General features: G+C 39.3%; 2 protein-coding genes and 1 non-coding gene across 11 annotated transcripts in view; 1 reads left to right on the top strand and 2 right to left on the bottom strand.

The window, feature by feature from the left end:
* Window positions 1-18,720, bottom strand: part of ptk2aa (protein tyrosine kinase 2aa) — a 62,512-nt gene extending 43,792 nt beyond the window's left edge. For 3 of the 8 annotated variants that reach the window (XM_051389962.1, XM_051389955.1, XM_051389954.1), the window contains exons 1-2: window positions 18,538-18,720; window positions 2,656-2,682 (exon numbers count right to left, since the gene is read on the bottom strand). Coding sequence is in view for 1 of the 8 variants with exons in the window: in XM_051389958.1 (XP_051245918.1) it covers window positions 2,656-2,682; window positions 8,978-8,996 (46 nt within the window). In the remaining 7 variants the exon portion in view is untranslated. Of the gene's footprint in view, window positions 1-2,655; window positions 2,683-8,977; window positions 9,216-18,537 lie in introns of those variants that run through there. The other 5 variants (XM_051389959.1, XM_051389960.1, XM_051389957.1 and 2 more) reach the window with 3 other exon arrangements.
* Window positions 18,721-20,381: 1,661 nt separating this feature from the next.
* trnah-gug (transfer RNA histidin (anticodon GUG)) lies at window positions 20,382-20,453 on the bottom strand. Its single transcript has one exon. It is a non-coding gene; the product is annotated as a tRNA-His (tRNA).
* Window positions 20,454-22,422: 1,969 nt separating this feature from the next.
* Window positions 22,423-22,500, top strand: part of dennd3a (DENN/MADD domain containing 3a) — a 23,521-nt gene continuing 23,443 nt past the window's right edge. For both annotated transcript variants that reach the window (XR_007882292.1, XM_051389953.1), the window contains exon 1: window positions 22,423-22,500. This exon is cut by the window's right edge and continues 84 nt beyond it. The gene's annotated coding sequence lies outside the window, so the exon portion shown is untranslated.

The raw sequence follows: 22,500 nt of genomic DNA on the forward strand, positions 1-22,500 counted from the left end.
TTTATGAATCTGACCTCAGAACAGCCCTTATGTTGCACTATCATTGCTACCACAGCAGAAGCAATGCAAAAGGTGGAGAAAAAAGAGAAAATGCCTTTATTTAACCACTCAAAGATACTACCAGACAAAGCATATTTCAATCACTTAAGATAAAAGCAAAAACGAAATACAGAATTGAAAAGAAAACTGGGACAGAAACAGAAATCACAATTTCTGATCAGAATCACAAAACCATCATCTCCCACGTGTTACAGAATATCTCAATACTCACAGCTGTGAACTGCCAGATAAGGAATGCACATCTTTCTTTAAAACAAAATATCTTCGACAAAAAATAAATGCATCACATGAAAAACGAGAAGAGCAAAGAAGAGCAAAGAAGAGCAGACAAGATGATTTTTGCCAACACAGACGTTGTCCTGGCTGTGCCCAGCATGTCAACTAGCAGCTGTTAGAAACACCAAGCAATCCACTTCCAAGCCACAAGGTCTCAATCGATCACACTTCATACTGCACATTCAAAGTCATTCAGCCTGTACTTTGGGGGGGGGGGTCTCATACGCCCTCTTTCAGAGTGCTCGAGGTGCTGCCCTGAAGGCTCATCTCCGAGGCAACGTGCCGACAATAACCTGTGAGCGAGTGGCACCTATCTCTGTGAGTGTTACTGCTGACCAGATGCCAGCCTCCATTAATCAAAAGGACATTTATACGGCTGAACACCTCCTTGACTGAAGAACTGAACAGACCTCGAGTTACTGAACGCGGCACACAGACGCAAATGTACATAGCAAAGTCACAGAAACTTTAATGGAGTATGTGCGTGTGCGCACGTGTGGGTTTCCTATAATTTGTGCTCTAACTGAGGCATTGGCCATTGTTATGAAAGTCTGGTGGGAGCAGGGGGTTTAAGTGTGTGTGTGTGTGGGGGGGGGGGGCTATTGAAAGCCTTTTGTCAGAGGGCCGGATGTTGCCCTGAATGGGAAGCGCTCTTTTGGGACTGTGCCAAAGTCTTTCTCTCTCTTTCTCTATCTTATTGTGTGTTTATGAACACATAATTAATTTAGGGGGAGGGAAACACAACACCCACTACCTAATAAATGCAAATATAAATTCAAAGATGCAGGTGAACCTTAGAACTGTAATAGCTTCTTTGATGTATCCTTGCATATGTTTCATCAGTGAACAATCCATGTGTTCACATCGATGCCTTGAAGTTAAAATTCAAAGGCTATTTGAATTTCAAACATATTTTACATCATAAATACAAACTTGTAATGGCATCACTCTTCATTAAACTACATTATTATTGTGCTGCTGACTCATGTAACAACCATTGACAGTATATAAAAGGTAACGGACATGTTTACAAAGTCAATTTAACAGCTTCCCCTATTATTTTGTAATACTACAATGAGGTTGTAAATAGGTACCATTGTTCTTTAAATAAAAAAAAAACATACTTTTAACATACATTTTGATTAAATCTGCACATGTGGATTTAATAATGTTTGTAGGGTTGCATGTTCTTGAGTTATTATTTCCTTGACCTAAAGGAGGAATAATTTCCATTTCTTCCATGTCTGAGTCAAATGATCGTTGGTATCAAAAGTTTAACACAATCAAATAAATACATTAATAAATCAGTGGTCCAATGTGAAGAACCTGAGCAAGGAGAGGCAGTACTGATAAACAGCCTTTTAATTAAGCTAACAAAAAACACTAGCACACATACTGTTATTACTCTTAAAACACCCTTTGTTTCTGTATTGTATGTTGTTATTTGCTTCCTCCTAGCTAGCTATGAGTATTGTGAAACAATATGGATGGTATGTTGAGAATGAAAATGTCTGAAGAATTTAAGGTTGGAGGGAGCAACGGGCTTTAAAAAGTAACACTCATTTAGCTCTGGAAATGTTATTAATGTCTATGGCAACATTTTAGAAAAAGATCAATGGGAATTGCTGGGCAGCGTAATTCATCTGATGTAACTGGCCAGCAAGGCCGTCTTTTTCGAGGCATGATGCTGTGACATATATATAACATAAATATGTTTCCCAGCCTAGTTTATTTCAGTAATTAAAAGGGAAGAAAAACACCCTCAGGTTGTTGGAAGTTAAACTTGGAATATATTTTGTTTCTGGTATCTACAGAGTGGAGATTACAATTAGTCACACACTCCAAGGGGAGCTCATGTGTTCAATCTCTGCCTCAACATACATGCACAAACAATAAAACAACACACACACACTTTCTCTCATCACACATATGCAATATATAGAATTTTCTTCCTTCCCTTTAGTCTCAATTCATGGAGCCACTGTGCCTGTTTTCTGAATAGAGTAGATGACTCCTACGTGATCTACTATTTAGAGTACTACATTGCCTAGAGCATGTTCAGACTTTTTGATCATAATTTTACATTTTTCTACACAAACAGGCATATTTCCTTGGTCCTTGAGTTCAGATTTTTGATGGTATTTTTAGCAAACTATTGCAAATATCACGAATAGAGTCTCAAACTTATACTCCTCCTATATTGCCCTACTGAGGACCCCTTGTGGTGACCTGACCATACCTGAGCTACTAACTGGGTAAGAGTGAATGAAGCAGCTGAATGTAGTAGGTGTGTATAAAACACAAGAGTCGGCTACTCACCTGTGTAGTAGGCAATCCGGGAAATATCTGAAAGACAAACATAGAAATAACAGTTAGCTGGTTTGTTTCATTTTCAGCCGCTGAATTAAGAAATCATCAGGTCAGAAATGTCACTGAAGTCTATTAAGCCACACAGCAGGTGTTTACAGTTCAGTTCATGAATGTGAATTACAGAGGGGATGCCAGTGCCTGCTGCTCAATATTTGTCAATATAAATAGCATCGATCAATATCCTGTCGACTTTTCGAAAGGGTATTGATTTATTTTTGTAGAATCAATATCCCATTGTTATGTGATTTACTCCCACCCGAGGTATGCTGAAGCCTCACTGGTTAATAGAGCTAACTGGGTAATGCCAAGGAACAGGTTTATTGGCTCATGCTCAGCAGCTGTGAGATGAGGATGTTACAGTGAGAGGGCTTCAGTTCGGTCCACCTTCTTGCCTTTGTTTAGTGGGTACGCTACAACTTACGATGTGTGGTTGTACTCTTAAAGCTTGCAGAGTTTACATGCTTTACAGTATAACATCCTCAGTTTTAAGGCTAGCTAAAAGTGGCGGTCCTACTCCATTATTGAGTGAGTAGGTACACTAAACTACATCGTTACTGCAGCTCCCAAACTCTCACAGGAAGCCCCGGAGAAGCATTTTGAAAACTTGACACCCAGTTAGAGCAGTGATAGGGCTGTATGGCGGAGGAGGTCAGGAGGATAAGTGCCTAAGTGCTTTAGACACCCTGATGTGTATACACACACACACACACACACACACACACACACACACACAACACACAACACACAACACACAACACACAACACACAACACACAACACACACACACACACACAGGGTGAAATGACAGCAGGGGTTGATGATGTAAGAAGAATACCCACAAACCCAAAGGAAATACCAGCAAGGTGACTCATGGTGTGTGTGTTATCGACAAATCTTTTGTAATAGGAAACCAGAACCCTATAGTTTGTGTGTGTGTTTGTGTGTGTGTGTGTGTGTGTGTGTGTGTGTGTGAGAATGGTAGTCTCTGCAAACACATAGATAATATTTAGATTATATATTTTGGCAAGGTCCAGTTATTATGTCAAATGGCTTAATGGCAGGTTAAATACCAAAATATTAAAAGCGTCAACAATTTCATTAAAAGTGTAATTTTTATTTGATCTCATATAGCAAAACTATTTCCTTCGTACTTCACAGCAGTCAGCCAGCACAGTCAGCCTGTTGCCCCCAAATATTCAGGCTTTTGTAGCTTTAGACACAGCCATTGCCTTTCATCTCAACATAGATCCCCCTTTCAATAATCAAACCAAAGACTTAAACCTTTAAATGGAATATAATATATATAACTTTGTTTTCATTAGCGTATAATCAAATGAATGTAGGAATCGATATGTTTTTGTCACCCTAGATCGAGCCGGTTACATCTACAGATGCTGTGGGGACGCCACCATGTTTCTACAGTAGCCCAAGAAGCAACAAACCAAACACTGGCTCAGGATAAGGTTGTTCGGGTTTTTCACGGATTTCACAACCTCTGTGGGTTCTCCTTCGCACTTGGAAGGCGACGGTGTAGCGAGTCTCTAACTACACCTCTACAAGCCACTGAATGCTACACACTGGACCTTTAAGACAACTACTATAATAAATTACTAAACCATATCCTGCTGTTTAAGTCTCAAAGTATCTATAATGACATTTACAGTAGATAGATCTGAACCCTACACGCACCATCTGTCCCGTGGATTCTCAGTCTGACTATTTATCTTTCCCTGTCTCTCTTGCTAGAGTTCAATGTAAGTTAAGTGCTATGTAGCCCGACATCTGCAGCCAAACTGGCGCATGGTCTAGACTAAAAAACCTTAAGAGACTGTGGCCTTTTCATGTCTGGGAAACAAGACTAGACAGCACCTGAAGAGCTGGAAGACAACATATTGCTGTCTAAATACAAATAATTAGTTAAAACACTTTTTATAGACGGATATTTTCATCTTTCATCCTCAGTGTTAACTGTAGCTCTGTTCTCTCTGTAGAATATTCTGCACGAGTGCTAGAACGGTGCTAATTACATACCAGTGTGTTAAACAGCCTACACTGCATATATATCAAAGAGGGCCCTGGGTCACACACACACACACACACACACACACACACACACACACACACACACACACACACACACACACACACACACACACACACACACACACACACACACACACACACACACACACACACACACACACACACACACACACACACACACACACACACACACACACTAACTTTCCTGTAGACTGGCAGACGGCCCAAAACACCTGCTCCTCAAGCTGTCCTCAAGAATCAGACACACAGAAGATGACAGCAGAAGGATTCATATACTGTTGTCTGTTCCACAAATCATATAGCATATGTATACAAATTAACAATTGTTATTTAGTCCACATTTTGTGTTGTTGAAGGGGAGTTTGTTGCAGAATGCCCTCCAACTGTTTTCATACTGTGAGGGTGGGACATACACAAACCATTGTGGAGGAGAAAAAGCAAAATAAATAGTTCATAAAAGAGATAAGGCAGCACAAAAACAGTCTGTCTTATTCCAAAACACAAACAGCTGCCCTCAGAATTACACCTCTGTTAGTAACAGAGTATTTGCATTAATGCCACAATCTGAAGGTTTTATTCCTCCTAATTCATGCAAGTTCTTTCTCTGCATCATGAGCATTAGTTAAGGTAGGTTTGTGATTAGTATTATTCCTCAGCTGTTATTACTGTACACACTAAAAGCCCCAAAACACAAACAGAAAACAAACTGCCATCACACACCCCTTACACACCCCCTTCACACACACCCCTTCACACACCCCTTCACACACACACACACACCCTTCCACACACACACACCCCTTCACACACACACACACACACACACACACACACACACACACACACACACTGTGGACAGTCTCCATGTCTGCAGCCTGTGTATAATTGCACGTTAACCACTGTTTTTTTTTGGTAACGGTAATTAGGCAGAACAATCAAGACAGAGTCTGCTATGCAATGATGTCTAAACTACTGGTCTCAGATCAGTAGTTAAATAAAATTCACAGTTTCGGGGAGGTCAGAGAGTAAGACAGTTTTTCTTTGCTACAGCTAGTGAAAGAAACAAATTAAAGACAAAGCCCTCTTAAACTGAAACTTATTTTTTGTTATGCATTTGACTTAATGTTAAAAAACACGACAACAAAAAAGGTGTGCTCAGTTGAAGAGCAAATCCACAACATCACAATGAAAGGACTGTTATCAGAGCAAAATATTGTTTTTTCATTGCAACTTGCTGTTTTTCTTCCATTTTTAGTGTCAGCTTCCATTAAAAATCCTTGTTTTTACATGTCCAGACATTACAACAGATTCAGTTTGTGTTGTTGTTGGGTTTATTGTAGAATGGCTGAGGCAGCTGATGACTACCAACAACAGCAGTCGTGTTATGGTAGATGGAAATAAAAGTTGGAACAAAACTGTGTATAACTTAATGCAACAGTGGCAGATTAAACTGGCTGCGGAGGAATAGAGGCAGATGCGCTTTTCCTCCATAATAAATAAACACATCTCCTGCAACAATCAACTGAATTAACCTGACGAGAGCAGTCAGCTGTTCTGCCTCATTGCTCTGTGTCTAGTGGTTAAACTTCAAGCTGAGCTGGCACACGCTAGTGTGTGTGTGTGTGTGTCCCTCTGGACAATGGGGTGTTACTGGAGCGTGCAGTCTAAGTCTTACGATGCAACAACATAACCCCTGAGGCACCAATCACACCTGCCAGTCACACTGACATACAAATGCATATCGCGCACACACACACACACACACAGTTTTTGTCCTTCAAAATATATTTTGCAAGGAAAGGTTTTGACTTTGAAAGTGGCACATAATTTACATATCATGGTATAAATAAGTTTATATAACGGAGGACAAGTCAGTGTTTTTCATGACTCAATTTAGAGTGAAACAACATATAAAATACTGCCATGGTGAGCTGCATAGGTAATGTGTTCAAACAGAACAACAGTTTTTCTCATTATTCACAGTCAGATAAACATGGAGCAATTATTCAAAACCCGTCACACTATGACAAAATAAAATACACACGCACGCACACGCACGCACACGCACACACACGCACACACACGCACACGCACACACACACACACACACACACACACACACACACACACACACACGGCTGATGCATACCCCAGATAAGTCCTACACGCGTGCAACATAATAAGGTCACGTAAATGCATGACTGCTCATACACATTTATCTGCAAAAGCGCAAACGCTGTGGAGACACACATTCACTCAAGTGTGTATAGTTAAGGTGCAGTGATAAAGCTAACTGGCTTACTAAAGCGGCCCGCATGTTAATGTATCACACTCAGACCAGATACACCATTTATAATTCATAACAATGATTTAGGATGAAGGAACTGGTTAAAGGGCAAAAGATTTAAATGGGGTTTTTTTTATGATACCAGTCTGTTTTATAGATAAACCAAAACACATCTGACATTAATGACCAATTAGACTGTAGCCCCAGTTGAGGCTTTAAACATATATTTACACTTGCTTTCCCATTGAAAACATGTTTTTTGAGTAAGAAGGAAATCAAAAAGCAACATTAAATATGTAATTCTTATTTGACTTTTTATGAGTGCAAACTCTAGGGAACTGGTCTACAAGGCTGAAAATGAATAATCAATTCTGATTGGCCAAGGAATGCAAATCCTTACTGGCTCGACTCAATGCTCTCTTAGATTAGAGTATTACTACACCATGTTAATAGATGTAGAATTAACCATGCTAAAATTATGTTGTATAGATTGTAAAGGCCTCTGAGACAAATTTATGATTTTATGATATGTAAATAAAATAAACTTGACTCTTATCCTTCTACTGGAAAACAGGATATAATGAGGGTCAGCTGAAATGTAACAGCAGGTAAAGGTGCAGCGTTGTGTGTGTGCGTGTGTGTGAGAGAGAGAGAGGGAGCGAAGGAGGGAGGTTGCAAGCTATGCTTCATGTTTAGCACATTTTGATCAATTATGAATCAAGACTTGAATATTAAAATATAGATGATATAACCTAGAAACAAAACGTTGCAGGGGGATTGTTTCTGCGTGCCTACATTATACACCACACACACACAAACACAGAAATGTTTACAAAACACATAAAAATACACACCAACGCCTACACGCAGAGCCACACGGGCAACACTCAACACGAGGATGCACACTTGTATTCAAACACAACCCACTAATTTGACACACATATCATCTCACACATACTGCTGCCTCCCACACACACACACACACACACACACACACACACACACACACACACACACACACACACACACACACACACACAGGCAGTGCCAACCTCCGTCACTGCACATGCACACTTCAAGTTGAAGCCTCCTACATACAGGCAACCATACACTTTTATCTCATCATAATCTTCAACATAAGGGTGGCAGATGGGAATAGAATAGATTTAGGGCTGAAAAAAGTCTGATTAATCTGCTGATTGTTTTCTCAATTCATTGATTAATCATTTTGGTTTATAAAACGTCACAAAATAGCAAAAAGAAATGCCGTGTCGTCAATTCCAAATCTTTTTTTGTTTTGTGTGACTGACAACCAAAAACTCAAATCTGTTTAACTTTTAACGACATAAAACAGAGAGAAGCAACACAATTATCACATTTGAGAATCTGAAACCAAAATATAATATATTTGGTATTTTTTGCTTAAGAAACTGGTTTTAATCTTGTCAGCTCTACTTTTACAGCTCTAGGTTCAATCAACTGGAACTGTGCATTACTCTGCATGCAATTGTGTGTATTTTACAGTTTTGTCAGCCTCTTCCTCCTGCTTCTCCTCCTCCTCCTGGACCATCACTGTGTGGATCTAGTGGATCATCACTATTATAACTACTGCTGCATATATCACAACAATACTTTTCAGCTAATACTTTCCAATCACAGTAAGAAAACAAAAATGAACAACTACACTAAAACTTTCTCACATACACAGTATGCTTAGATACAGGAACATACAAATGTATTGCCTGCATACAAACAATTATTTTGAGGTTAGAGGATACAGAATGAAAACACAAATGGGGTTTATGATAATACATTTTCAAGCCCACACAATTTTACACATTTGGGAAACATACATGGACATAAAACATACATGCAACCACCCACGCACACTTACACACAACTGTGTGTTAAAATCCTTACCATGGTATAGTCCTTCCATTTAAAGTCCCAAAGAAAAGAGAAGAGAAGAGAAGAGAAGAGAAGAGAAAAGAACAGAAACCACCCCTTGATAGACAGCTTAATTGGAAAAAGCCAAAATCCCTGGCTTCTGTGGTGTTTGGGCTAGCGTTGAGATGTGCTAGCCAGCTAACTCAGTAATGATGGCTAATGTCGGCTTAAGCTTACAACCCAGCCTCCACCTCCTCCTCCCACTTCTACTACAACTACTGCTACTACACTGACGCACAGATACACAGCAGCACGAGTGGGAGTAGAGTAGGGGAGGGAAAAGGGAAGGAGGGAGAGGACCAGTAGGCAGCCTATGATTGTGAAAGGGGGGGAGGGAGGCTGAAGAGAGAAAAGGAGGAAGGAATAGGGGTGGGCAGGAGGGGAGGAGGGTGTCTTTTTGTCCCAGGAGAGAGATGGAGGGGGAGAGAGGGAGCCAGATGTACAGGAGATAGAGGGAAAGCAAGCAAGGAGGGACAAGAGAAGAGATAGGGGAAAAAAATGATGAAACAACTTCATTAAAAGAAATGAAAAAAGGGAGTAATTGAAGTATATGGGGAAAAAAAGAGGGGAAGGTGAGGAGGGACTAATAGAGGGGCAAAACACAGAGCTAAGGGATGACATAACAAGGAGGGGAGAGGAGTATGGGTTATTTAAACATTGTGCAAGCTGTGTTGCCTTTGGCTATTCTGCCTCTCTGACACAAATGCAGCCCTGAGGAGCTACTCAATTAGTCATAATCCAATGTTCTCAACTTAACTTTGTCCTGCAGAAATCATCTATCTTCGAAACAAAGAAAGATGACAGAAAATGGGAGGCACAGGGAATAACAGTGAATTGTAAGGGGTGCACATTTAATCCAATTATACTGTAATCAAATCACAAGCTGGGATATAAAGGGAAGTTATACCCACCCTAAACTAATTTGAGACAGAATACTTTACTTTTACAAATGCCGTGATAACTGACTACTTCATAGTTAAAAACACTGAAAATAAGCTGATGTTTGATTGTTTTTTATAAAAAAAAATAATGACTTTTGAAAAACTAAATGTATGGTTAATGGTTGATGAGGTAATAAGTTACCTCTGTAGTATTACGTGCCACTGTATACTGCAAACTTAAGGCCCACATATAGGACGTGGTTCTTTTTACACATCATGTGTCTGTATACACCAACATGTTCACATGTTAGTCAGCGCGTATGGTGCAGACCTTCATCTTGACATGGGCAGATGATGAAATCTACACCACGCAGATGCAGAAAGTATAACTTGTGCTTAATGGACACTGAATTCCTCCTTCATTTAAAGTTTCTATGCAGTTTTGTTTAATTTTGTGCCCAATCATCGATCACATTTCATCAACGAGTCATACGTTACATCCTGGTGCCTCTTTGGTCTAATCTAGTCTCTTTAGTCTAGCTATAGATTCCAAATCCAAAAAAGTCTTGGAAGAAAATAAAGAATGTAATAGTGCATGGACAGATTCATTTGTTTTTACCACCAATGCTGCTGGCTTACTGGTATAGCTTTATCTGCAGTGACAAAATAAATATGTTTTGCAAAAGAAGTCCACATTTGAGAGCATCCTTGTCCCAAAGGCAGAAATCTGTTGTCGCTGGAACTTTCCCCATCCATGACCATTTTTGACTGTTTGTGCCTGCAGATATGGACCACAAAATGTGCTCCAAGTGCCATAAAATCACTTGGCTGTCACGGATTCTTGATATCATATCCAGTATGTCACACTAAATTCACATTATACACTGGACACTGGACACAAAGCCTATGAATGAGCCATGACACACACACACACACAAGCAAGCAAACAGGCAGACAGACAAGATGAGAGTTGCTCAGGAGTAAAGCAGATTAATGGGCCACTGGATTAGTAGGCCAAGATGTCAGACACACACACACTCACACACACACACACTCTCCATCTCTCCCTCCTTCTGTACAGCCCTGCTTGTTGGGTTGGTGTACTACTATCGCCCTCTAGTGGTAAGTGATGTGTCATAAAGTCCGAGAACTACTGTGCTGCTGTTATTTGCCACTGGGTTTATATGATTCAAAACATTAATAAGAATATTACATAAAATGGTAAAAAACCTATATGTTATAAAAAATAAGTCACTGTATCCAACACACACCTCAGTCCAGTATAGTTTGTTTGGTACCTGGTTAACTTATTTTCTTTTTTTTAAATCAGCCTATGTCAGGTTTTCTAGTGTTTGCAATGGCTATTTCTGACATTTCTGTTAAAATAGGTTAAAAACAGAAAACAATACTTAAACAGAGATGGGAGAGAGAGAGAGAGAGAGAGAGAGAGAGAGAGAGAGAGAGGGGAAGACTGACAGACAGCCTCGAGACTATTCTTCAATGAACCTCTGTTAAAGCATTGTGCTTGCTGGTGACTAACCACACAGACAGACACATATACATTGACACACAGACAGACACACACTGTGGCATTATACCCACAACTGACCTCAGCAATACTAGTTTAGGGTAGCAGTCTGTGAGTGTGTGTGTGATGTCATACCTATGGCTCGTATCCAGGTGTTTCACTGCTGATCTGTGTGTGTGTGTGTGTGTGTGTGTGTGTGTGTGTGTGTGTGTGTGTGTGTGTGAGTGTGTGTGTGAGAGAGTGTTTCCCTGTGATCTATTATGACTGTGTTTTTGTGTTCTTGTGGGTGTGTGGTTGTGCATGAATCCAGAGAAGAGATGAGGTCATATGATTGGCCAAGCAGACACTGATGTCTGACTTGGTCTCTCTCTCTGTGTGTCTCTCTCTCTCTCTCTCTCTCTATCGCCCTCAATGCCAGAGAAAAAAAGTTTAATTCATTTAGTAAATCCTCAGCAACCACCACACAGGTTATGTGACATTTTCAGTGAAAATGGGGACTAAAACCTGCATGTCAAACACTGATTTAATTAAAAGTATATAAGCATTTGGCTGTTGCATTCATTCCACTTGGAGCTAGTAGCTTAATGTGTAATTGTGTTTTATTTGTTTGATACGTACAAAACCAAAAAAGTCACCAGAGACTCAGGAAGTTACTCACTGTTTTACAGTTTTCATGCAGATTGAACAAAGAAGATATAAATGTTAATGAGTGGACTTTTAGGAGGATGCAGGTTGGTTATATTACCACTGGACGGAGCCAGGTTAGCTGTCGTGTATGCTAAGCTATTATTCTTCTCATCTGAGTCTCTGTAAGAAATCAATCATATTTCCCAAATGTCAAACTATTCCTTAAACTACAGTATCACCAATTACCCTAATGTATTTTTATTGATTGAACAAAGTGCATTTGGTGTCTGAGACGTATCCTGAGATATCATAACTCACAACAGCTGAACAACGAGACAGACACAGTAGGGGGCAAAAGAAACTACCAAGGCTGCCGATGAACCTAAAAGATTCATATCCAGTATTGTAGGTATTTGACCTTCTCTGTGGTATCTCAAATAATGTTTTTATGTGTTTAAAAATCTATGGAGCACATATTGGGAACCTTTCTTCTTCACTCCGTCTGTCTTTTTGCCTCATCTTTCTATTTCTGTTTCTCTCTCTCTTTTCTCCACCCAGCTTTCTCCTCCTCCCACCTCTTTATTCTCTCTGTGTCTATATGACAAAGCCCAACAATTACTTCTTTCTCTCTCTCCATCTCTGACTCACTGCAATGTAATTACGCTGACTGTCCGCTCAACCACCACACGCACGCACTCACTCGGAGGGAGAGGGGCAACTTATTTACAATATCTGTGGTTGTAATTGTTCTTTTGCTGTTCAGACACTGCCTAGCTTTGAGAAAACTGAGGCAACAAGAGAGCGGTCATTAGTCGACTCATTTTGGCTGAGTCAAGGAGTCAGTCTTATCCACACACACACACGCCACACACACACACACACACACACACACACATATATATATATATACCAGAGGGAATTACTGTGTTCCAGTTCCATTCATCACTAGTTGACATGCTGCACCAGTGACCTGAATGACCGAAGGTAGCTAGCTCAAAGTGTGTGTGGGTGTGTTTGTCCTTGTGTGTGCAAACCCCCGAGCAGGGACAAGTTATTAACTACGATGTCATTTCCTGCCATTGTAGCAAATTTCAGCACACGCAGTAAGAATGCTACGCTGCACAGTGGTCCAACTGTATTAGGACAAGCCCAGAAAAAAAAAACTTGCTTGCTTATATATTGTCTCCCATTAATTTCTTGCATGTTATATCTTAACTCAGTGTAGCTGCTAATATCAAATACTGACCACATCCGAATTTGATGAGGGTTGATCACATCGTAGCCGCTAGTGGATCTGCTTAATAATGTCGGTATCAGCGCTGATACAGATCCTGCCTATCAGATCAGTGTACCAATACTGCACCAATGCTCACTGTCTTGCAATTAGTATAATTAAAACAACCTAATGAATGTTGGAACTTAATGGTAAATGGTTTGAGAGAATGTAATTGCTTCTACTGACAGCGTTGTCAGCAGCCCGTCAGTAGAGACACCCCATGGTGTGCTCGGATTTTACTATGACCAGGACACACACTTTCAATTTCTCTGACTGTGTGAAACTCTGATGCTGTCGGCTCACAGTTGATGAATGAAGGTACTAAAACATGAGTCTTCATATCTGGAAAGTGTATAGAAGGTAGGGGTGGGCGATATTTGCAAAAAATAATATCTCGTTATTTTTGGGGATTTTGGCGAGAACGACAATCAGTCGATATCCTTTAAAATGTGACGGGAATTGTCTGAGTTAGGGCTTGTGTCCACCAAACGTGTTTTTAGCGCTGAGAGCGCTCAAAAACTCATTTTCCGAGCACCCAGCGGTGTTAAAAGTTGAACAGATTTCAACTTGAAGCGCTCTGGGCGCTGCGCTAAAAAAGTATTTTCGAAACCAAACCATTTCCATGCCAGAGAGGTAGACCCACGTCTCGGCACTAAATCATCTGTACCAAGTACCGGTAGCTTCAGGGACTGGAGGTGCTAGCATTTTCTCTCTACCATCACAACGTGCTGCTAAACTGCTGCAAGGAGGACGCTAGCGAGAGGTCATGTGATCATGTCGTGTGATCACGTAGGCCCACTAGTCGCGTGACTGAATCCTGCCATGCTGTAGAGAGCGTTGCTGCACCGTGTATGAAGTGGATGTGAGGAGTTTCCGCATGCGTTTCAATATTTTTGGCGAAGTAATTTAAATACTCGATAATGGAAATTTGCACATCGTCAAAACAGCAATGACGATATTATCGCAAACAATATATATCGCCCACCTCTAACAGAAGGGGGAATAAATTGCCTTTCTGTTCTTCAATTTCTTGTTACTCAGTAGCTGACATACACACCGATACAGATATATCTGCAATAAGCTAATATTGTCCGATATATATTGGCCTGGTGGATATATCAGTCTAGCTTTTACTATGTATAGTCATACTTCTGCTGAAATAACAAATACACACAGGTGTTCACCATCCGGGTATTACTGTCTAATTTTAAAATTGCACCTCAATTAGCAAAACACACAAATGCAACAGCAGGAATGCACAAACATATTGCTAAACCAACTTATAATGAGTGCAAAGATATTTTCAACTGTTTACTCGTGTTATCTTGGATAAACACTGTCATTATCACAGTAGAGAAACACACAAACACACACACACACACACACACACACACACACAAACACAGGTACACACCAACATACCAACACATAAAGACTCTAAACAGATCTGAGTAGAGTTGCTGCTGCTGAGAGGAAGAAGGCGTTTTCCTTTCGGCTCCTGGGGGACGCAGCATGCTTTAGGATGTACAGTAAGTGCTCTGTGTGTGTGTGTGTGTGTGTGTGTGTGTGTGGAGGGGTGTGGGGGCTGCTTCCTGAATGCAACCAATCCAGAAGCAAAGGGAATGGACCTTCATTCAGTTTCCAAAAGCACACAACACACACAAACACACTTCTTTTCCTTTACAGCTGAAACCACATGTGGGAGGATGCAGGGGAATAAGTCCCACGGAGGATAGAAGCTGAATTTATACAATCAGGACACATACAATCACATACATTCCCGCACTTGCGCACACACACAAACAAAGTTAGTCATACTTCCAAATGAATTTACTGGTGCAAAACGGAGAACACCATTTGCACAGTTCAACTGTTCATTCATGTTTCTTTTCCTTCCTGAGGTGAGTTTGCAAATAGCATTCATTCAGCTGTGCATGATGGGAGAAAACAGCTTAGACCTCCACACAGCTGCAGCTATTTACTCAGTAGGTATGAAGCGTCCAATCACTGAAAAAAAAAACTGCCACCATATTTGCAAGGAAAACAGCAAAAAAAAAAAAAAAACGCTCAAACTTCGAGAGTCGTTCTTTTCTGCCCCAGGCCAATTACTTAATTTCCTATCATGAATTCCTCATGACACACATATTTCAGGACCTCTACATACCTCCACACACACAGAGTGTGTTCCCAGTGATTGCTATAACTAGTTAGAGTCCTTACGAGTCACACCACATACAGCAACCTACTGACACTAGACTGTTACCCTCTTGTCTTTCTCTAAAATAGAACAAACCTGAGTCGAACATATAGCAGATCACTGAAAAGAAAAGTTTTTAAAAAATGGACCAAAACCCAGAACAACCTTGCAGGAAAAGAAAGAGGAAACTGAATAGAAACAGTAGTTCTCTGCAACGTACTGAACTGCTCTGTAAGACCTCTGAGTGTAGTCAAGTGTTTCTATAAATACAGGCCTCCTGCACTGCTCTGCAATTTACACACATACACACACACGGAAACACAAGCGCACACACACACACACACACCACTGCCACGCCTGTATTAGCCTGCTGTAGGCCAGCCACAGGGAGAGTCGTGTCAGAAAGGTGTAGCTATTACCTCTACTCTCTATGAAGCCCATTCATTTCTTCCTACCAACTTACTGACATATATCACAAACACCTACATTCACTTTTCTACAGTAATGTAAAAATAAAAACTAAAGTAGAGGGTCCCTATAAAAGGACTTTCCCATAGCCACATCATGTATGTTACAAATTGAAGCTAAACAACGTTAGCCTCTGCTCGTTTCAAACACTGAAGTTAACGACACGTTTCTGCTCGAGATAATGGAGTACACTGCATTCATTTTGGCCCTGTGAAGCCAAATTAGTAGACTGAGGCTGTAGTTCAAACAAACATGGATGGGATGAATTTCAATGTAATCGACCAACCTAATCGACACAAATTTACCATCAAACACCGCTGGGGGAAAAACAGCGGCTCTGCGTGTGGTGTAGCTCTTGGTCACGGTAAGTGAGCTGAATGAATGCAGCTACGGTGGAACTAAATACAACCTCATCAAGTGGATGAGCTAATTAACAGTGTGAGCTGTGTTTGCTAATTCAGAGATACAATCTCAAGCCTGTAAAGATCTTTGTGAATGTCATCTCCAATCAACTACATTTAAATTAGTAGCTGGCTGAGAAGATTTCGCTTTACAGCGTGTGCTCAGTGTTGTGATCTGGCAATATATACGAAACACTACATTAGTCAGGGATGGGTATCATTAGGGTTTTACTGATACTGATACTGCTTATTGATACTATTACTTATTATTGAGACTACTGGCCATAATTTGATACAAAAAATAACCCATGACATATTATTGTCTTATTATTACTCTTTGCAGGAATTTTGGAAGTTAAATTGTTCCTGAGTTATTGCATTTAAGTGCATTTTCATTCAATTTAGTAACCTTTAGAACGTTTTGCCCTGTCAGCTGTTTATGTAACGTTACATAAATACCAACAGCAGTATCATTTGACAAGAAGCTTATTGATATTGATAGCCTATTAGTACCGGAAGTGAACCTCATCCTGGCACAGACTTGCATCTCTCCATGTATTATTCAGACGCCAAGATTTTATCGTCACACCATCGCAAGCACCTAACGTTGCTTGTTTCAGTAAACGACAGCCCATATGTATTTAGAATATCTAAACATTAATAACTGCAACGTGAGAATTAACACATAATATTTGTATTGTATCTACAGTGTACCAAACTGTGACTGTGATATCCAGGTAAATCCAAAACCAAACCCCCTTTTTATCAGTATACAGAGGTTTGGCTTGTTCCCAGAACTGCAAATATAAGTGTGCAGAGCTGCACTCCTATTAGTATACTGTAGGTCTGAAGCCTCAGTGGCCTCAGGATACTGCAATTCATTAGCATTTTCTTGCATCTGGAATATGAAGTAGAAGCAAATCAGGCTCCAGCAACCTTTCACACACATCACAGGGCAGCATGTTTCTGAGACAGTTCACTTGGATTTAGTGACATTAAACTTTTGAGTGTCTCGTTGCAGTATATTTCATTATGTAAAGAAATACCTGTTTTTAAATGAGTTTGAGGGAACTTTAAGGTGCCACTGCACCAATAATCTCAGGTTGTTCTGGCCTGGGATCAAAGCAAGAGTTTTCCATGGATCTGATTGGTGGATTAATTGCTTACTGTATAAAATGTGTAAAATGGTATCTTTTCTGAGAAAAGTCTTGATTTCTCTGCCCAACACCACAAAATCTAAAGCTATTCAATACAAAATAATATTTTAAAAAACTGACAAAAGCTGCAAATTTGTCACATATGACAATGGCATTTAGCTTGATTTAACAACTGAAACTATTAATTGATTGTCAATTGTTTGAATAATTTGTTGCTGATGCACTAACCACTTATTAAGATTATAATTGTGGTCAAATATCTCTCCATAACTGACCTGCAGGCACCTGATCTGCTATATTAGCCTATTTATAGCAACAAAATGAGAGGGAGCAGGGAGGGATAAACCTAACTAATTAACACAGTTATATTATATCAGCCAATAACCCTAAATAACTGGGCCAAGTGGTTTATGAAAGTAGTAGCTGTACGAAAAAAATGAAACTTAACTAACGTTAGTCCATTAAGATAGAAAGGAAGAGTTAAGTAAATTCAGCTGTAGCTGGGGAGGAAGATCAAGGTAACCAAACAGCCTTGAACCCACGACACAGTTAAAACAAAAAAAACCTACTTGAGACAGAGATTAGGAGCTAAATGTGGGTTAATCCGGTGTATTTTATCTACCGTAGGTTAAAGTTAACTCCACATTCACTCCATGTGACTGTGTGGCGACGAGTTTGGTGGCAGTTAGGTCGCTCTTCTTTTTCAACCGCTTCCAACTTACAACAAAAAGGGAAAGAAGAAGGGGGTAAAAGTAAAAGTACGACCCTACTCACGGCGCTGTAAAGCGACTATAATCTATCAGTCAATCCCCCCCCAATCACAACTGAGTGAGTTACATATGACAGCGGTTCAAAAAGGGGAAAAACTGGGAGAGGAAACAGCCAACGCCGAGCAGCCAGGACGAACGTTGAAAACCAAACCGCATCCCATACTTTTTTTTTTCTTTCTTTCTTTTAGCTCTTCTTTAACCCCCCGAAAAACAAAAAACAGCACTCACGTTGACCGGTTCCAGGGGACGTCCGAGCGGTTAGTGTTGACTTTACCGGGGGTATACGGCGGTAAATAATCCGTTATTTTCAGTTGTAGAGCCACGAGTAGTTTACAGTCACTGTTTTCTCTCTCTCTCTCTCTCTCTCTCTCTCCCCCCACCTCTCTCTCTCCCTCTCCCTCTCTAGCCTGTTCCTGCTTCCCCTCTCCACATCCAGCATTCCAATATGGCTGCTGCAGGGAGCGACACACACACACACACACACACACAGAGAGAGAGAGAGAGAGAGAGAGAGAGAGAAAAACGTTGCCGCAGGCTCAGTAAACAGCAAACCCATGAATGAATGAATAAATGTGTAGATACTTCACATTTGTCATTATTAGGGAATTATAGTAAGAGTGAGTAGTATCCTCTCAGGTAGTAGTAAGTTAGTTGAGTTGAGTTGATTTAACAACTATTTTTTTTAAAGCTGCAGTAGGTGACTTTTATAGAAAATAACTTTTTGTCATATTTGCTGAAACTTTCACTATATTCTGACAGCAGCACACGAGAGAGATAATCTGTGAAAAAATCAGCTTCCTCTGGCTTTTCTTAGTGCTTCCTAATGGTGTTTGCAAGAATGTGCCAGGCCCGAACAACAACAGCCAATCAGAGCAGAGAATGATGGAGAGATGTTTTGATCTGGTGGCTCAAAGGTCAGCTGATTGTTGAGTCTCATTCCCAAGTATCAATATTTGAAGACCTGGGAATCAATTATCTTCCTTGGCTCTGATTGGTTGTTTTCTTTCCCGGTTGTTTCAGCAAATATAATAAAAAGTGATTTTTTTTTTTTTTAGCTTTAAAGTAAGAGCAGCAATACAGTAAAGAGATATAGATACATTTTAACTGTAACTAAGTACATTTACTCAAGTACTGTATTGTACTTGAGGTAGTTTACTTGTACTTTCTACTGTATGCAACTTTATTTCACTATATTTAAAGGTCCAGCGTGTAACATTTAATAGGATCTATTGGCATTAATGGAGTATAATATGCATAACTGTGTTTTCATTGGTGTATAATCACCTGAAAATAAGAATTGTTATGTTTTTGTTGCCTTTTATATCTACAGTCGCCTACCATGGAGGCCACCACTGCTGTTTCTACAGTAATAATGAGCCAATAATCTACATTGAGTATTTACTTTTGATACTTTAAGTACATTTTGTTGCCAAATTGTCTGTATTTTTCCTTGTGTGAAATTATGAATGCACGACTTTTATTTGTATTTTACAATACAGTATTTTATGTATAATATAGTATTTTAATTCTGTTACTTTTACTTCAGTAAATGATTACATTCAACCAACTGATATGGAGTGATCCTGTGTCTTTCTTTAAGTACATTTCTGCACTTTACTCCTTTAATAAGACTAAAACATGTGCTTCTCCCCTCTGTGCACAGGTCCAAAGACGACATCTGGTGGTCACTATTGTTATTGCAGTATATTTGGGTTTACATCTAATTCTACCAATGTATATATCAGTATATATACTGTCACAGGTTTACATAAAGCCCCAAGGGTATGGATCTCTACATATTTAGCAATTTGGCGATTTTTATGGTTCCTGATGGTTGAACCCTAATGGTTAATAATATTTCTAAAATATTAATTTATTTGGTTTTTTTATGTCTTATTTCTTTCTGGATAATCAACTCAATCTATCAACTACAACAAAATCCAAAATCTGTTGTTTCGGTGAAGCCTCTATGTTGAATTTGATCAAAATACGCGTTTATACCAAGATCTTATCAATCAGTGTGATCGTCTCTCCTTTAAAATGTTCTCTGTATAGAGAGTCAGAGGACGGATTGCCGTGACCCGGATTCGAACCGGGGTTGCTGCGGCCACAACGCAGAGTACTAACCACTATACGATCACGGCTGACCCGCTTCTCGTCCCCTATATTGTCATAGACATTTAAAAGTGTATGGGCAATATTGTTGTATACTAATCTTTTTATGATCACAGCTCACAAGATCTACATGGATACATTCTAGAAATAGAAATTAATAAATAAAATAGATAAGGATTAATGGGTTTAATGTAGTCATCTTAAACCAAGTTTTGAAGTGGCCTTATTAAATATGTGACAGTGGACAATAAAGTGGAAAATAGTGTTTAATTCAGCAGGTTAGTTCCTTCTATAGGTTAACATGTCAAAACACAACTTAAAAATGGAAGATTTTTTTAATTGCACAAACATTTTGACCACTTAATGTTGTCTTTATTTTCTTTTATTTATTTATGTAAATTAAGCACCTTCAAATTACTTTAACTGAACTCAACTGTGATGCCAACCCAGGATTAGATATTGACAACTTGTTGCTACTGAATCAGTTACAATGTAAATTAATTTTAAATGAAAATACATTGCAAATTTTAAGTTTAAACCATCTTTTAAACTCTCTCTCAGATGATTCAGTCATCTCTTTCTCTCTGGACTGACCAGGTGTCATAGATTAGACAGAATTTTTAAAAAAAGGTGTGTTTCGTTGACCTTTGTACTTTATCTATAGACCTCCAGTTCCTGCTGAGCCACTCATAGTAAAACCAATACAGCAGTGAACAAAACCTCTAACAGTCCTACTCAAATATTAATAAAATATTATGGCAAAAATAAGGAAGTAGTTAAATAAAACCAGTTAGTACACTACAGGAAATAATAAAACAAGTTAATATCAGTCATTTTGGAACACCATATAATGGATCTGTAAGAAATAATTAACACATTCAAAGGAAGGTGTTTGGTTAGATTAGGACTGAATACGGTATTTATTTAATTTCACATAATCACACCTCAGATACAGAACAGATACCATGTGCAGCACATCAGACAACATAAGCATAAAAGACAGGTCACCTTTCTATATTTACAAAAAATATGTAGTATATAGGAATATACAGGTCATAACAGGTCTACCTCTGTCTCTAACGCTCTCTGTAGTCTACCTTAATCTGCATCCAGCCACAGTTTTATAATCCCTGTTTCTAATCTGCATCTGGATTCACATTTCCTAGAACTATGTGTGTGTGTGTGTGTGTAGAGCATGTGTTTCTGTCTTTATTCTTGTGTGTACATGAGAGAGCAATTGTTATGTGTATGGCTGCATTTATATGTATGTATATTTCTATTTTATTGTATGTTCCTTGATGGGTTATGTATTCATTTTAGTCTTCATTCATGTTTATTAATCACAAAATCAATTGCACTTTAGAGTTGATTCTGCTTGAGATCAACATTTCTTAAAAAAATGTTTAAATTTTTTATTTAAAGTTTTTTTTTTAAAGCATATTTATTGTGAGGGAGTAAAAGATGAAAACTTGTGAGTGCCGTCATGGAGATAGAAGCAGGGCTCTCTCCCACATGAACATGGCTTAAAATAAAATGTAATATTATTTTATATAAAAATTAAATAATTCAGAATATTCTTTTGAAAACAGCCCAACAATAAATGATTGTAAACAGTTGCTGCCTCTTGCCCTGGTCGTCATTGTAAGTAAGAACTGGTTCTCAACTGACTGGTTAAAAAAAACCAGCTGCTTCATGTCCTATTTGTGTATTTTAAAGATAAGCAATTGGAAGTACATTTTTATGTGTATAATATTTGCTTTTCTATCTGTATTATAATAAAGTTAGCTGCAGTAATTTGCATAAATGTATATATTTTTTAGATGCCTTTACATTCGCAGTACTCCAAGTACACAGTAGATGGCGCCAGTACGCAGCTCTCTGAACTGTAAAGGATTGGGGGGGGGGCATGCTTTTATTTTGGAATTTTGTAAACAGGAAGTCCAACCGAAAGTTTGAGTTTGACTGACCAACGTGTCAGAGTGTGTGTGTGTGTGTGTGTGTGTGTGTGTGTGTGTGTGTGTGTGTGTGTGTGTGTGTGTGTGTGCGACAGAAACCGTTGAATCTCAGTTGACTGTG

The sequence above is a fragment of the Dicentrarchus labrax genome, unplaced genomic scaffold (assembly GCF_905237075.1).
Source record: "Dicentrarchus labrax unplaced genomic scaffold, dlabrax2021, whole genome shotgun sequence".
NCBI lineage: Eukaryota > Metazoa > Chordata > Actinopteri > Moronidae > Dicentrarchus > Dicentrarchus labrax.